Raw genomic sequence first — 15916 nt, 5'->3', positions numbered from 1 at the left:
ACCCTGGACCTCCTGACCCCTGTGGTCAGCAGAGTAAGTAAGAGTCACCAGCATGGTGGCTGAGTCCTCCCTCCTCCCAGCTTCCCTTCTCTAGGGTACGGCTGTCCTGTCCCACAGATCCTACCTGAGGGACAAACAGCCACAGTTGTCTTTCTCACTTACCAGCTCCTTTTGATTTCTCCTATAAAACAAATTCAGAACACAGCCCAAGATGGGCCTCTGGCTCTTGGGTTTGGGACAGCTACAGTGGCCAAGGAGGGGGTGGAAACAAGGCTGCAAATGTCACATGTCCTTGGTCTGTATGACCCCAGGACAAGAAGTAATGGGTGAAACATTCAGTACCAGACAGGAGCCAGAAGCAGGTGTCTAGGTCAGAGCCCTGATGTAAGCAAAGCTGTCCTGAAAGGACTTACATAAGTCTAGAAGGGAAGGCAGATATGGTTCTTGGGCATTCAAAAAAGCTATCCTCGTAGGCTGGTAGTCGATGAGGCTCTGAAGATATGGCAATGGACCTCCCAAATGCATCAGAGATGAGAGGTAAAAACTACAGGGATGTCTCTAGGGCACTGAGACACCTGGGAAAATTAGCCCTGGGGTCAACTGTGGGCCAACAACCCAAATCAGGAACTAATGATCAATGTCTGGAGCAATGGGTATTAGGTTTTTGCTCTATCCATGACCTTGGGCTATCTGGTCAGAGGGAGAAGAGAGAGAGAGAGAGAGAGAGAGAGAGAGAGAGAGAGAGAGAGAGGAAGTATATTTCGTGAGTATATTTCCCCCCCCTTTATATCTTAATAAATCCTTGATACCTCTTTAAAAGACACATGTGGATTTTTCTTAACAGCAGTGTGAACATTAAAACCTATCTACTAGAGCCCGCTGCCCCAAATTAGACAAGAAAGACACACAATTTAAGATACACTTTCCTTTTAAAGTACAGGCAGGCTTTAAAAAGCATTATAAATCCCACACACAACCCTCAGCTGGAACCCCAAGGCACATTTGCTGAAGTCCACAGTCCAGTGTTTAACACCACGCAGCCATCCAGAAGCCTGGGTGACTTCAACTAGATCCAGACCACACAGAAGCACATACACGGACTAGCCAACAGGCACCTCCTGCCTTATGTGTAGCCCCAATACTTTAATTAGGTCCAGAGTGACTCTGTCCTAGCTGAACACGGTTCTGAGGCAGGGAGCATTCAATGGTCACGTTCAGAACCAAAGCTTATTGCCACACAGAAGCTAGAAGAGGACGAGGATACTTAAGCTGTTCTGGGCAGTTTTATCTTTTCACAAACAGCTCCATCAAACAGGCTCATCTGACACTAGCCACTGTGCAAAAGCAATTCCATAGCACCTGCCCACTGCTCAGTATCCTATACACCCCAGAGGCCCAAGATGAGGCTTGATACAGGGCACAGGGGACATCTGAAGAACGGCTTTAGCAGTTATACTGTCTGGTGGATGTTTGTGTTTCTCCTGTGATTTGCCCATTTATTTAAATCTTTCGCCCATATTTACATTGCGTTCATTCACCCGTTTCTCACTAACATGTTAATGTCCCTGTCATGATGGCCTTAGTTCCCAGTTGTGTATTGGACTGGAGTATTCAGATGTTCGTGCACAGCCAGCGTCCACGTCTCCACCAGAACTCTCCTCGGAGGCTGTGCCTACGGCTATTTATAAGTGCTTCTTAGTTCTCCCACTCAAATCTAAAATTAAATATAGCTTTTCTAAGACGGAGCTATTTTTTCTTCCAAACCTTCAGTCCCAACTCCCCAGGTCTACACCAGGTCCACGCAAGGGCTGCCCAGTAAAGCCTCAGCCTATCAGAGCAATCCAGACGGTTCTCGGTGTAGACTGATGTGAGCCTGTCTTTGGGAGAAACACTCAAAACTTACAGAAACACCTTCAGAACCACATGGGCCATTAGGAGTGATTTCCTAGAGGGCTATCCCTACTACACACCGCTGTTGAACATTCCTCACAGCCTCTTTGGTCTTACAGAATCATCAGTCTAGTACCCAGTATGGAACTATGGAGAGCTGACTAACCTTGGGTAGATGGCTTTCACCAACCTTTGTGGGTCTGGTGGGAAGATCCCAGAAGCTGTTCGGTGAGCTGGATCCCCCCAGTTCAGGCCTGTGTATAGTGCCTCACTGACAGAAATGGCACTATTAGGGAGAGCACCCTTGGGGTGGTGCCACAACATCCTGGCATTTGCTCTAGATCCTGGTGACGCTGGTGTGTGACCATGGAAGGCTGAGGACTAAGTAAGGCTACAGAAGGGCACACTGCTCATGTGGATGCAAGGGGGATGATCACTCTGTCTCAGGCACATGTTTCCCCATGGCTAACCACACATAGTTGACTTTTTTGCAATCTACAACACAGACTGGGAACACACCTCTTGCTGGAGACGCCCTATGAGCATGCGAAGGGCTAAGTCAAGAAAACCTCAGGCCCCGAGATGGCTCTGGAACTCCATAACTTAACAAACAAGGACTTAGGACGTCACCCTGGTTACCCACTAGGGTCTCCACAGGCCGTTTTGTACGTAGCCACCTGGCCATTCCCTGCTCACAGCTGTGCTCCTATGGGCAGGTGCTGGGACTTGGTGTCCACTGAGCATTTGCTCATCCATCTAGCTCAGCAGATTCCACGGCACAGGTAACGACACCACGCTATGTCACCATGTCTCCTAATGTGACAGGTAACCTTCACCCTATGCAAGCCCCACACACAGCAGTGTAGGCTGTGTAGCCGTCTATCTCAGCAGGAGGACCCAGGCATGGCCCTAACTAACACCTGTGCAGTCAGGGGAAAAGCTCCATAATCACACAGTGCAGCCTTTGGCAGGGAAGAAGCAAAGCACTCACACATGGGGGGAGTAAGTGCAGGCCTGGGAACCCCCAAGAACGTGCTCTATCAGAGACACTGAAGTGTCAAAGAATACAAGAGCATAGATAAGTTTAGAAGTAACACCCTAAACACCCAGGCTGCAGGCATCTCAGAAATGATCACACTGGAAACAGTTATCTTCCCTTACGGCAGGGGTTAGGGGAGGATTCCCCTGAGGCCAGAGGGTAAAATAGACCAAGTGCCAAGAGAGGGTTATGGACAAGATCTTTCTTTCTTTTTTATTTTTGTTTTTCGAGACAGGGTTTCTCTGTGGTTTTGGAGCCTATCCTGGAACTAGCTCTGTAGACCAGGCTGGTCTCGAACTCACAGAGATCCGCCTGCCTCTGCCTCCCAAGTGCTGGGATTAAAGGCGTGCGCCACCACCGCCCGACTGGACAAGATCTTTCTAACTCTACTCTTTAGCCTCCTTATGTAGGCCTCTGGGCTTTGAGAGCCCTATAGCTATGCTCAAAGTCAAGAACATGCCCAGCCCTTAGAAAGCCCTGTGTCTTATAGATACAGATTCCTAGGCACCCCTCCCTCTGGCCAGACTGTGTTATCTTCCTTCAGCTGGGAGCCACTTCCAGCCTCTTACAGGCTGCCTGGACAGTCGGCATCCTAAAAGACCAGTAGAGAACTTCATTGCTGGCAGACCCCTGTGCTAACACATGGGTAATGAGACTAAACAGAGACATATGATGGAAGGCTGACTTGCACTCACCAGACACATATCGATACCTGTGATGTCGAAGTCTACTTGATATGACCAAGAACTACACCGACCAGATCCCATCTGCCTTGATGAGCATGTGAGGGAGGGTGCGGCAGGAGGCGAAGAGGGCACACAGAGCACATGTGTAGACAGCCTCTGCAGTGGCTACAGGACTCCAGATGGACTGGAGAAAATGGGCAGATGACAGTGTCCCACACAAGGAGCAGTAAGTGCAGAGTTCTTGGGTGGGAAGGCCCAGGCTGAGCAGCATACCAGGACAATGCTTATTCTCTGATTCAGGAGCACCCTGGCAGGCATGACGGGAGCCTCTCATCTGGCTTCAGGGGTCTCTGACTGGGCTGCTTTCTCCACCCTTCCTATTACACATGCGATGGTTAACACACGTCGTGTGTGTGTGTGTGTGTGTGTGTGTGTATGTGTGTGCGCGCGCGCGCGTGTGTGACAGGGAGTGGCTCTGTCCTTTCTCTGGTCCCCATGGTTCTGCTCTGACAATCTTGTAGTCTAAGAGGTAAACCACTACAGCATAACAGACTGAAGCTGGGGTCCTGCCAAGGTGGCGTTCCACCCAAGGGCTCTGCCAAAACAGAAAAGTCCTGAAGACATATATTTGGGGGCTATATGCACTACCTCCTAAGAATGAGACTCAAAACCAGAAACTGGTTCTAAGTCCCTCTCCAGAGCTGCAGAGACTTAGCAGCAGTTGACCTACTTTAGGGAACACCAGGGGCAGGACTCCCTATAGTTACAGTCTTCCAAGAGAGCTTTCCAGGCACTCAGTACCACGTGTGCGAACAGCCCAAGGCTACCAGGATCAGGTGGAACTGAGGCAGGAGCCCCGCCAACAGCTTCCCAGGGTATGTGACGCTGGAGGAGGCTCCAGCTTCTGATAGGCGAACAGTCCGGCCTCAGGGGACCAGAGAGAACCTGAGTTAAAGGACCTGCTTCTACGGGCTCCCACAGATCCTGCCCCTGCCCCTGCCCCTGCCCCTGCCCCTGCTTGCTGAGGGTGGTGGCTCCAAGAAGAGGTACTTCCAGTATGAGTTGGCAGGGAAGTGCCTGCGTATTAACACACTATTCCTTCATCAAGTCTTTCCTGGAAGTGTCCGGGACATAGAAGCCCTGCCTAGGGACACCAGCCAGAAAGGGCTCAGGATGAACCCAACCCTAGTGTTGAGATGCAGGGGGAGTTCCACAGCAATGTGTCCTCTAGGTCAGTGATCATGGGGGCTGGGACCACACATATCAGACAACACAGGGAGGGGACCCCTAGGAGGGCATCAATAGTTGAAGTCCACCATGAGCGGGGCAGACAGGCCTGAGAGCTGTGTAGGAACTCACTCTGGTCCCATCTTCCTTGCGCGGTCAGAACTCAGCTGAGGGCGGGAGAAAGACCCACCTGAATCTGTGACTGTCTTCGGCTGAGCGAGGGAATCAGAAGATTCAAGCCCAGGGGTGTTCTAGCTGTTTTCACTGTTCACAGGAAGGTTATCTGGGAAGGAGGCGGCTCACATGCTCTAATGTTGGTAAAAGGGAAGCTTATACAACCTCTGTGGGTGGGAACCCCTGCCCCTAGCACGCTCTGAGTCCTCCGATGAAGACCACAAATACCACCAAGTCTATACCACGTATATACATCATATTTGTTTTAGCTGGACAGGGAAGGACGTGTATTGGGACTGGTTTGCGCTTCTACTGCTATGAAGAGATACCATAACCATGGAAACTCTTATAAAGGAAAACATTTAATTGGGGCTGGCTTAACAGTTTCAGAGGTTGGTTTAGTCCATTATTGTCATGGTAAGAAGTGTGCAGGTAGACATGGTGCTGGAGAAAGAGCTGAGAATTCTACATCTTGATCCACAGGCAACAGAAGGAGACTGTGTACCACACCAAGCATAGCTTGAACATATAAGACCTCAAAGCCCACCTCCACAATGACACACGCCTCCTAATAGTGAAACTTCCCGTGGGCCAAGCTTTCAAACACATGAGTCTATGGGGACCATTCCTATTTCCACCACCACAGGGACTGTGTCCCTGAGGTTGGTTGTTCCTCTGAAGGGTAGAGTTGACTTGACCCCATGCCGCTAGAGGGAAGGTTACCACCTCATTGACCACAGGAGGTACACAGTCTCATGGTGCTGGCCAGAATGAAGAGGTCTCTGAAGAGTAGGGGAAGATAAAGTCAGTTCAGGAGGGGTCTGAGCTTTTGGGGACTTCTGAGGCTGTATGAGAAAGTCAAAGAACAGGCAGGACATACGACAAAGTAATCAAGGACCCCTTCCTGCAGGTGAGAGATTTCCTGTTGGACCAGTGGACCCAGGGTTTGTTCTGTCCACAGCTGTCCCCTTACTTGATAACTTGGTAGGCAAAAAGACCCTAAGAGACTCCTGAAAAGTATGGCACTTGCTACCTGATCCAGCCTGAGCCTAGCCCACAGGCATCGATCTCTACACACAGACCAGCACATGATCTCCTCTCCATCACTGGGCAAGAGTCAGTTCTTATCCTCCCAGACTTTAGGTTAGTCCAGCTCTATTGTCTACTAGTTAAATTGTGGTTTAAAAAAGCCTGTAGATGGGGGGGGGGGGAGGAAAGCCTGCAGATGACAAATGAGTTCTTGGGGAAAATAAGTCACTCTTCTGACTGAACAGCAGCAGACAGGACTGAACAGTATTGTGGTGGCTCAGGAAAGGAGCTGTCTCCAAGACAAATGGCCTACTCCAGTGGCTGGTCCCAGGTTAAGGCACGGCTAGTACCTCCCACAGTGGTCCATATAGCATGCTGAAGGGCTATCGCATGGAAACGCATTAGAAAATTGCCATAGCAATACAATATGATATGGGCCTCATCACACTATTGGCGTTCATGTGCATCCCCCTCCCCAACACTGGGTACATCACTCTGGGCTCACTTCCACCATCATTCACATCTGCGTTGTACGTGTGCATCCCCTCTCCAACACTGGGTACGTCCCTCTGGGCTTACTTCCACCATCATTCACATCTGGACTACAGGCTTGAGGAACAAAAGAGATGTTAGGAATTCCAGTCAGGAGTGATAAGGATACTCTAAAGTACTGCAGCAGACCCACAAGGACAGAGTGCTGAGTGGCAGCCCTGGTCATCTGGGCTGGCTGTACTTTCCCTGGGTTACGGTCAATGAAACCAGATATCAACTGGGTTCGTGTTAGGTAAGTCTTCCTGGATCACTGGGTCAGGCATGCTGGAATGCAGCTTCAAGAGATGGGAGTTGATATAAGATTTTCCCTAACACTCAACACGCAAGCTTCATAGGCCTGGGAAAGGAAGTCCGGGGAACAAACAATGTAGATATTTGGGCTTACGGGCACTCTGCTACATGGGGGAAAGGGACACACAGGACACAGTGCCTGATAAGGCCAGCAGGTGGGCCCCAAGTCTGGGGTCTGTGGTTGGGTCTAGAAGGCCACTATTTAAGGCACAAAGTTCTCAATCTTTAAAAACAAGAAATGCTGGCTAGGGGGATGGCCCACTGATTAAGTGCTTGCCACTGAAGTATGAGGAATAGAGTTTGAGATTCCGTGAACCCAAGAGAAACCCAGTAAGTGTAGCAGCTCAGCTGTAACTCTAGCCTCCTAAGGCAGAGATGGGATTCCCCAGAGTGAGCTGACTAGCCAAGCTGACCACATTGCTGAGCCGTGGATATGATTAAGAGACCCTACTTCACTGGAAGAGGTGGAAGAGCTATTAAAAATGATTCCCAAGATGATCCTTGGGCCTCCACATGCATGTACCCCTACATGCTCACACCTGACATAGGTAAACATGCATACACACATGAAAAATGAAAACAGAAGAAAATGAGAAACAGATAATTCAATTACACAGTTACATCAACATTGGCACATGTTGCCACAAGGAGATATTGACAGGAGAGCTGCCTCCAGGAGCAGCCTGCAAACAGCCTCGGGCTCCATGTCTGTCCTGCAAGTATCAGGCTGCAATGTGCACCAGCCTACGGAGATTGCTAGTGGGGCCTGATTGCACAAAACTGGCACAGGCCTAGAGGGTTGGTGGCTGACCTGGGGTTCCAGGAACCACAGCTTCCCTTAGGCTGAATACTCTTAAGTGCATTTCAGAGGTTAGGTATAGGTCACTGCTACTTCTCTAAGAGTGGTGATGACCAAGGGTCACACAGCTGACTCATTGAGCACTTGTAGTTGGAACGGGTCACGTTCAATGTAAACAGAAGGAGGAGGAAGAGGAAGAAGAAGGAAAAGAAGCAGAAGAAACAGAAGAGGAGGAGGAGAAAGAAGGAGAAGGAGGAGGAGGAGGAGGGAGGGAGGGAGGGAGGGAGAGAAGGAAGGAAGAGAGAAAGAGAGAAAGAGACTTAATTGGAAAGGGCTGGAGCTGCAGTTGAAAAAGAACACAATATAAGACACCAGCCTGTGGTTCCCCCTGGCACACTAGCACCTAAACAATTGTGGAGGAAACTGTGACACCAGCTACATCCAGTAGGGAACCAAGCCCTGGATGCTGTGGAGAGGGGGTAGGCCTTGACATTACAACAATCTCCAGGCCAGCCCCAGGCAGCAAAAGGCTCAAATTATATTCATACTATCAAAGGTATGTGCTCTGCTGGACTCTGCTGGGTGCTATGACCAAGGCCATAGTGAAAGGAGGCTCTCCAGGGTCAGCTCCCAGCTGTGCTGTGGACGATGACACTCTACCTATGCCTTATATGGGGACCAGGCTGTGTGTGCAGAAAAGCACAGAGCACAGTCAACAGCAGGACAAAAGCCAGCGGCCACTGCTAACACTAAGGGCTGCAGAAGGATTGGGGTTGGGCAGATGGTCTAGCTAGTACGGTGCTTGCCGCACAAGCAGGAAGACCTGGGTTCAATCCCAGCACCCACCAACATGAAAGCTAGTGGTGGCAGTGGGTGTCTGTCATCCCGGTGCTGGGAAGGTGGAAAGGACATTCTCTGGGGTTTTCTAACCAATCAGTCTAGCCGAACTGGTGAATACCAACTTCAGTAAGAGACTGTGTCTCAAAATGTAAGGCGAGGGCTGATGAAAACAATCAAATGTCAACCTCTGGCCTCATGTACACCACACACACACACACACCAGTACCAAATCAGTGAGGACAGCAAAGATACCTGCTGCCCCTTATAAGCTGACATAGTGACTGACACTGGGTTTGAACGGGCTCCGTGCCTTAACTACTTACTGCACACACATGTGCTTTCCAGTCAGCTGAGAAACAAAAGTGTACATTTACATGTAAAGTATGCACATATAAATAAACACGCATGAGGCTAAAAGCCCAAATTCTACAAGGCTATAAAAGTTAGGCCTTTCCCTGGACACCATCTCTCCCACTGTTTGGTTACCACTATCTAGAACATTAGGACTACAGGTGGGCTACAGATGAGGGCTCCCTACAACAGCAGGCAGACATCCACACGAAGGTTCCACACTGTTGGGAGACAGGGATAGTTCAGAACCTCACCTGATACTTCAGACCTCATCTGTGACACAGGAACTCAGGCTGGCCTTCTACGAGTCTAGGGGCTGTAGCTAACAGTGACCAAAAGTCAGACAAAAGTCAGGGAAACAAGCTTGGGTCTTCCTGAGACACACAGGCACCAACAGAGGTGGGCCGTCAGATGCCATGCTTCTTGCAGGAAGTATGCATTCCAAGCCTGACACTGGTTCCAAGCATTCCTGGAAGGGCTAAGCACTGTGTAGCCAAGCCAGCTGGTCCAGTGTCTCTCTTCCCCTCCCATAAATCTCCCCAGTCCAGTGCTCACCTAGTCCAGAAGTCGGTAGAACACCTGCACCCCACACAGCATGCTGGTGTGCAACAGGACCTTTTAAATACAGAGCACCCCTCTTTATTAGGTCTCCTGCAGTGTCCAGGTGCCCAGTGGGCGGCACCTCCCTGTGCCCATATGCCTGGGGCCTGGAGTCATGTGCAGGAGAGGCAGGATGTGTGCTGTCGGGACTTTGCTCTGGCATCACCATTCCTATGGGAGACAGGCCACAGTGACAGCCCATCTGTGCTCTACCTTAACTCAGACACTAGGACAGCCTGCCGGAAGAGACTTGTCAGTTGCCTGACCACACCATCGCCTTCTCTGGGATGGGCTTGGGTGGTGGGGTTGCAGCCGCTTCCGAACCTGCATCATACTAGGATTGGCTCTAGTAGAGGGTGGCTCTGCTGTCCAGGAAGCAAACTCGGATCTAGTTAAATTTCACAATTGGGAAAACCCATCAGAGCTGGGACGGGAAATGCTTGTACCACAGAGTCCATGGGGAGTACCCCAAAAACCCTGTGACAGAAAACCACTTTATGACTTCAAAAATAACAAACTGCGAACTGCGAAGAATCTTAGCTGACAGCCCAAACCCTTCTAGGGCCTGCCCTTCATCTGTATCCTTGCTGTAACAGGAAGTGGCGAGTTCGTCAGACTCCAGTGTGCAGATCCTAGCCTGTTATTTTCTGTCCACTAAATGCTTAAGCTGCTTGCTAAATCTGTAGTTAAGTGACAGATGGGCTGCTAGGGGCTGAGGTGGCTTGTGTGTCCTTAATCCAAAGCTATATACTTACCCCTCCCAGGGCAGTTCAGAGTCACTTGGAGTAGGAAGTGTCTGAGCTTCAGACTTAAGGGACTTCCTCCAGAAAGGGAAGCTTGACGGCTTATCCATCTACCCTCTAGAAAAACTTTTCAATAAAGCCTTCCATACAGGCAAAGGCTCTGCAAAGCATGGCTTGGGGGATGTATAGCAGAGAATTCTGTGGACAAGTACAAATACGTTCTTTAGCCACAGGCTGCAGACGCCCAAACAGTTATACACACCAAGGTTCTGGACAGAGCCTCATGGGCACATGCTTTTGGACAAAAAAGACCTGGCCCTAAAATCAAACAAAGTGGGTTAAGATTGCAGCAAGGACGGGTGCATAAGGAGTGAGGAGCTAGCTTTCGGAGAGGAAGATGCTTCATGCAGCCTGAGTAGAAAGGGGAGGGGCAGGAACAGAAAGGCAACAGGACAGAATAAGGCAGACCAGATCAGGATGGGGGTAGAGGCAGGCTAATACGGTGAGGATTGGAAAGAATTACTAGGGATGGGTTGTTTAAGATGACCAGAGTGGAGCAGCAGCAGGGTGACCAGGTTGGATTGGGGTAGGGTAAACCAGAATGGAATTGGTTAGGGAGGAGCCCCCAAATCCAAAGGAAGGGATCAAGGCTCCCTTAGATGAAAATCTCAGTTAGGCTTCCAAGCAGCAGATCCAGGAGGAAGAAGAAGACCCACTGGTTCCACAAGTGACTCTGGAAAGAGTTGTAGGGTAGGAGGTTGTGGAATGGAACAGAGGGATAATTAGGCTCAGAGATGAATGTACCCTAAGTCCTCCTGCTGGGCACAGCCCCTGGCAGTAGGGACCAACTGATAGCAGCCTTGCTGAGTCCCACAGGCAGCTGCCTTGTCTCATATCTGTCTGGCTCCAGATACAAGCAGGGAACGGGGTAAGACCTGGGGCCTGATATGAAGGTTGCCTTCCCCCCTCTCCGTGTTCAACTCTGTCGACCATCAAGCTCCCACGGGTGATAACCAACCCCATTAGAGGCTTTGAGAAGAAGCCCTTGCCTGGGAAAGTGACAACTTCAACGGGCTTCACAGACTTCACCTTAATATTACGTCTGATAAGCTACACATTTAAAAACACTATCTCCTCTCAGAGCTGGTTCCTCACAGTTGGAAATACTATTCAGCCTATAAACCACAGGGTCACAGACGTCTGAAACCGTGAGCTCTACTCATTAAGCAAAGAAAGGCCCCCAAAGTGACCATAGCACCACAGATCTGGTCCCAGAGTAGGAGAGGTTCCGCGTGCCAGGTCTCACAGGGAGAGCCACAGGAACAGATGGTAACTGTGCCTGGATCCAGGTTCCCACCAACCAACCGCAGCACACCGGTTCCCTCTCACGTGGGAACTAGGTTGTATAAAGTTGATTCCGGGCACAACCACCTCAGGGAGCGTTACTAACAGCCGAAATAGTGTACTCGACACAGGAAACAATCTGCAAACATGGATGTGGAAATCCTCCCGCCAGGTTATGCCAAGAGGTTCGCAGTCCGCTGCTGAACAAGAGGACCATCCAGGTTCGGGCACTAGGCCACCGAGACACACAGTCGGCCTCCTAACTGTGCGGAGGCGCTCAAAAGGGGCTGCTTGACGCGAGGGACAACCCCCCGCCCTCCGCCCACCACCAGGCCTCCTACTGGCGGGAACCCGCGCCAGGCCCGGGATGAGGTTGTGGGGCTCAAGGGATGGAGTTCAGGGGATGGTACCTAAACCACAGAGGGTGTAAGTCAGCATGTGCGCAGGCGGCGGGAAGCGGGACCCTGGCGCGGGCTCAAAGGGTGCTGCAGGGGAGGGGCGCGGCTCTCCAAGGACCGGGCGGCGCCCAGCCCCTCCCCACCGCATCCCAGGCGCATCCTGGGCAGAGCACAGAAGCAACGCGGAGAACCCACCTGGGCCTTCTGCAGGGCGCTCAGCCGCAGTTCGTGCACGAAGGGGTTCCGCCCCGGGGGCGCTAGCCGCCGCGCGTCGCCTGCCCCTGAGCTGGAGGAGGGGGCGGCCCGTGGTCCGCGGCCCCGCAGCCTCATGGCGGCCTGCGCCTAAGCACCGAGCGGCGCAGACGGAACACAGCCGACGGAGATCAGCGGAGCGGAGCAGAGCCGAGCGCAGAGGAGCAGAAGGCGGCAGAGGTAGCAGCAGAGCGCGCGGGAGAGGGCCGAGGATGCGCGACCGCCCGGAGGCGCAGGCGCGGGAGGGGCGGCGTGACGTGGGTGGGGCCAACGGGATGCCCCGCCCCGACCGCTCTGGACTATGATTGCGCCTGCGCGGCTCGAGGCTCATGGGCTTTCCTAGAACCTGGGGCAACCTGCGGTTTCCCATGAGTGGGGAGACCCTGAGATTTGGACCACAGAAACGAGGCTTGTAGGCTCAGCGGCCGCTTAGGACCCCACCGACGCATCTGAGCCCGCCTGCACCCGCACCTGCGACCCTGGAAAGAGGTTCTCGGAGCGACCCGAGACTGTGCCAGGCCCGCTTCTCTGCGCAGCACTGTCCTGGCAGGCAGTTTCCTTCCCTTAACCACTGTAATCTATCACTCGCCATTGTGGGTGAAATGGTTGCGTTGGGGGACCCTACTTTGTGTTACGCTATTAACTAGGGCTCAAAATAGCCTTCCTGTTAAAATATATACATTTGACTCCCTGAATGCCTTTTGTAGTTTGTATCACTGTTTTTAACCAGGACACAAAATAGCTTTCTGATCAAAAAATGTCTTTTGTAGCAATACCAGGTGTATTTATTTGTATATCGTGGAACCCTCAAAAGGCAGGTGGTGGGAGACTGAGGGTCCAGCCTCAGTCACCAGATTGAGCCAAGTTCTGCCGAATTCTGAACCCCCTCGGCTTCCTGTCTTACCTCCTGCAAAGCCCTGTGTTCCCGTGGATACCAGAGCTCTGAGACCCCACCACATCCTCTCACAGAAGCCTGTTCATGGGGTGACCAGAGCCTCTGATACCTGCTGACAAGTGGGGACCAGGCTGAGCCCTGTTCTGTGTTTTGAGAAGTTGGCTAGGAGGAAAGTGCACTTGCAGGTCTTGTCCCTTCAAAGCTTCATTTTGTATTCCACACCTGACTTCCTTCACCTTGAGACTCTCTTTGTCTGCTCTAAGATGAGCCTTGCAGAAACAGCAGTTCACACAGCTTTTTTCTCTGGGCTACGAAGCCTGTGGAGGCCCTTGAACTATGAACAGGCTTAATGCTCTGTTGTGTTGCCCTGTGGCCGAGCCATGAGCATTCCACTGACCCTAGCTTTCAATTCTCATTGCTCTAGCCTTAGACACAAGAGTGCAGCGTCTAAGGACATTCAGCTCCTTGTCAAGAAAACCCCAGGACCAAAAGGCGTGTTTGCATACAGATCTTTACCCTAAGGAAGACAGACTGTCTAGGTGCCCCCTAAAGTCTGTAGGCAAAGAGACCTGAGGGTGTCCTGCGTCAGGATTCCTGTAGCCTCAAAGTTGGGTCTCAAGATTGTGGACGTCTTGTAAGTGTGTTAGCCCAGGTCCTCCAGCCACAGAGGGCAGGATGAGTTACCTGCTTGATATAAGTGTGATGGTTCATCACTGTAATTGCACAAGTGAGGAAGTTGAGGTAAGAGGATTACAAATTCCAGACCAGCCTGAATTAGATAAGGAGACCCGTCTCAAAAATCAAAATAGCTACACAGTGTGTGTGTGTGTGTGTGTGTGTGTGTGTGTGTAGTGTGCTTGACAGTGTGTAAGAGAAATGCCTATTGAGATGAACAGAAGTCCAATTAAAGCTCTTGGCTTGGGGAACTGTTAGAGTATGTTGTGAACTGTAGTGTGTTCCACAAAGTTCTGCTATGCAGTACCTATGGAGGTGACCTTATGTGGGAAGAAACCTTTTTGCAGATGATCAAGATGAATCTTATAGGTTGGCCGGACCCATCCAGAATTACTGATGTCCTTATAAGTGGGAGTTTTGAACAAGGAGACAGGCGCTTGGGAGGGGGGGAGCACTGGTAAGAACAGAGTTTTTGCTGATATAGGCTACTCAGCCATCCGAGCTGGAGAGAGCTGGGAGGGTTCTCCCTTAGGGACATCAGGAAGAATTGCCTAGACCTGGATCTTGAACTTCTATCTTTCTGGGCTGTGAGAAGATACAGCTGTTTGTTCACACCCCCAGGAAGTACATTACAAATCCTCGAGAGGATGAGGTGAGAAGGACACCCTGGGCACCCTGTCCCAGCTCCACAGTCAATGCAGAGTGACTAGGCCAGGCAGGATCCGTGTTCGAGTCCTAGGAGAGGACTTGCCTTAGCTACCTGCCCTGGCCTGCATTTGTGGAAGCCCCATGAGATGCATGGCCTGGTGGAAACCCACAGTGGATCCTTGGGTCAATGAGGCTTGTTTGGAGGAGGCTGGGGGAAGGAAATGAGTTGTTTAGATCAGGTTTTGATGAGACACAAAGGCAAGGAAGTGGCTGTCAAGGGAGCCAATCCTGCTCACAGATGAATGTACATCGGAGGGGAAGGTGGGAAGTCCTCTGTTTTAGCCCCTTTGTACCACTGTAACAAAACACCCAAACATAGGCGGTTTATAAGACACAGAAAATGATTCTCTTGCACTTCCAAGTCCAAAATAGGAGCCAGCAGGTTTAAAATCTGATGAGAAACCAATCTCTGCTTCCAAGATTCCACTTGAGCATGGTGTCCCCAGAGGGGACTCCAAGTCCTCACATAGCAAGAGAGAGGCTGAGTGGATATCGCAAGCCCTTTTATAGCTGTAGTGGCAGTAATTATTTCCTCCCTCTCATTCACTTGAATTTGCTATTCTTTCACTGCCTTTGTAAGGCAGGAGTGCAGACTTTTCTTATTCAACACTGTTCATTTTCTTGTAAGCGCGGCTTTGTCTGTGTCCCGCGAACGCTGGCCTGCTGGTTTTCTACTACTTTCCTTTGATTTTTAATTCACTCTCTATTTTTCCTGGTGGTCTCTTTGACCCATGTGTTGTTTAGTTAGATGCAAAGAAATGTCCAAAATATTTGGAAAGGTGCCAGACACATTTCTGCCATTAATTTTAATAACTCCTTTGTGGTCCCGACACAGGCTCCGTGATCTCATTGCATTTATGGCCTGTAATTATGCATTTGGGGTGGAGAGTTCTGTGAATGCGGGTGGGTTACATCGGTGCATAGTTTTGTGCAGGTTCCATGTCTTTTTACACGTGTGTTGCTTGTTCTGCTCATTACTGAAGCCAACCTTATTTAGGCACTTTTTTATTTTACTTTTAGCTCTGGTCTTCTGTATTTTCCTGCAGTGTCTTTAGGTACATACATCCTCAGAGGGCTTGTTCCTCCACTAATCAACCTCTTTATTACGATGGAGCCTCTGGCCCATCTTTATTGTTGTTCACTTTTATTGGCATGTTTCCCCATCTTGTTACGTATTTTGCTTTTTAATCAACCTCTAAATCTAGTCTTTTCACAACGGTGTTTAGACAAATAGGCTTGCCGATTCATCCGATAATTCTAGCACTTGAGAAGCTGAAACAGGAGGACCTCTGTGAGTACAAAGCCAGCCTAATGTACATAGCAAGACTCTTGTTTCGAAACCAAAACAAAACACTCCCCAAAGCAAACCAAAACAGCCGTGTTTAGATCTCCTGTGTCTGAGGTGCCAGCAGACTAAGGTTTA

General features: G+C 50.6%; 1 protein-coding gene across 1 annotated transcript in view; it reads right to left on the bottom strand.

Annotated features, from left to right (window-relative positions):
• The window catches only part of Lpcat1 (lysophosphatidylcholine acyltransferase 1), a 49925-nt gene extending 37504 nt beyond the window's left edge, over positions 1 to 12421 (bottom strand). The window contains exon 1 of the mRNA XM_041632226.1: positions 12159 to 12421. Coding sequence (XP_041488160.1) covers positions 12159 to 12293 — 135 coding nt within the window. The 5' untranslated portion in view covers positions 12294 to 12421. The remainder of the gene's footprint in view (positions 1 to 12158) is intronic.
• Positions 12422 to 15916: the final 3495 nt, after the last annotated feature.

The sequence above is a fragment of the Microtus oregoni genome, unplaced genomic scaffold (genome assembly GCF_018167655.1).
Source record: "Microtus oregoni isolate MIOR12 unplaced genomic scaffold, Mior012 000040F_ref0000088, whole genome shotgun sequence".
NCBI classification, from domain to species: Eukaryota; Metazoa; Chordata; class Mammalia; order Rodentia; family Cricetidae; genus Microtus; species Microtus oregoni.
This window is presented reverse-complemented; position numbering and strand designations above follow the sequence as displayed.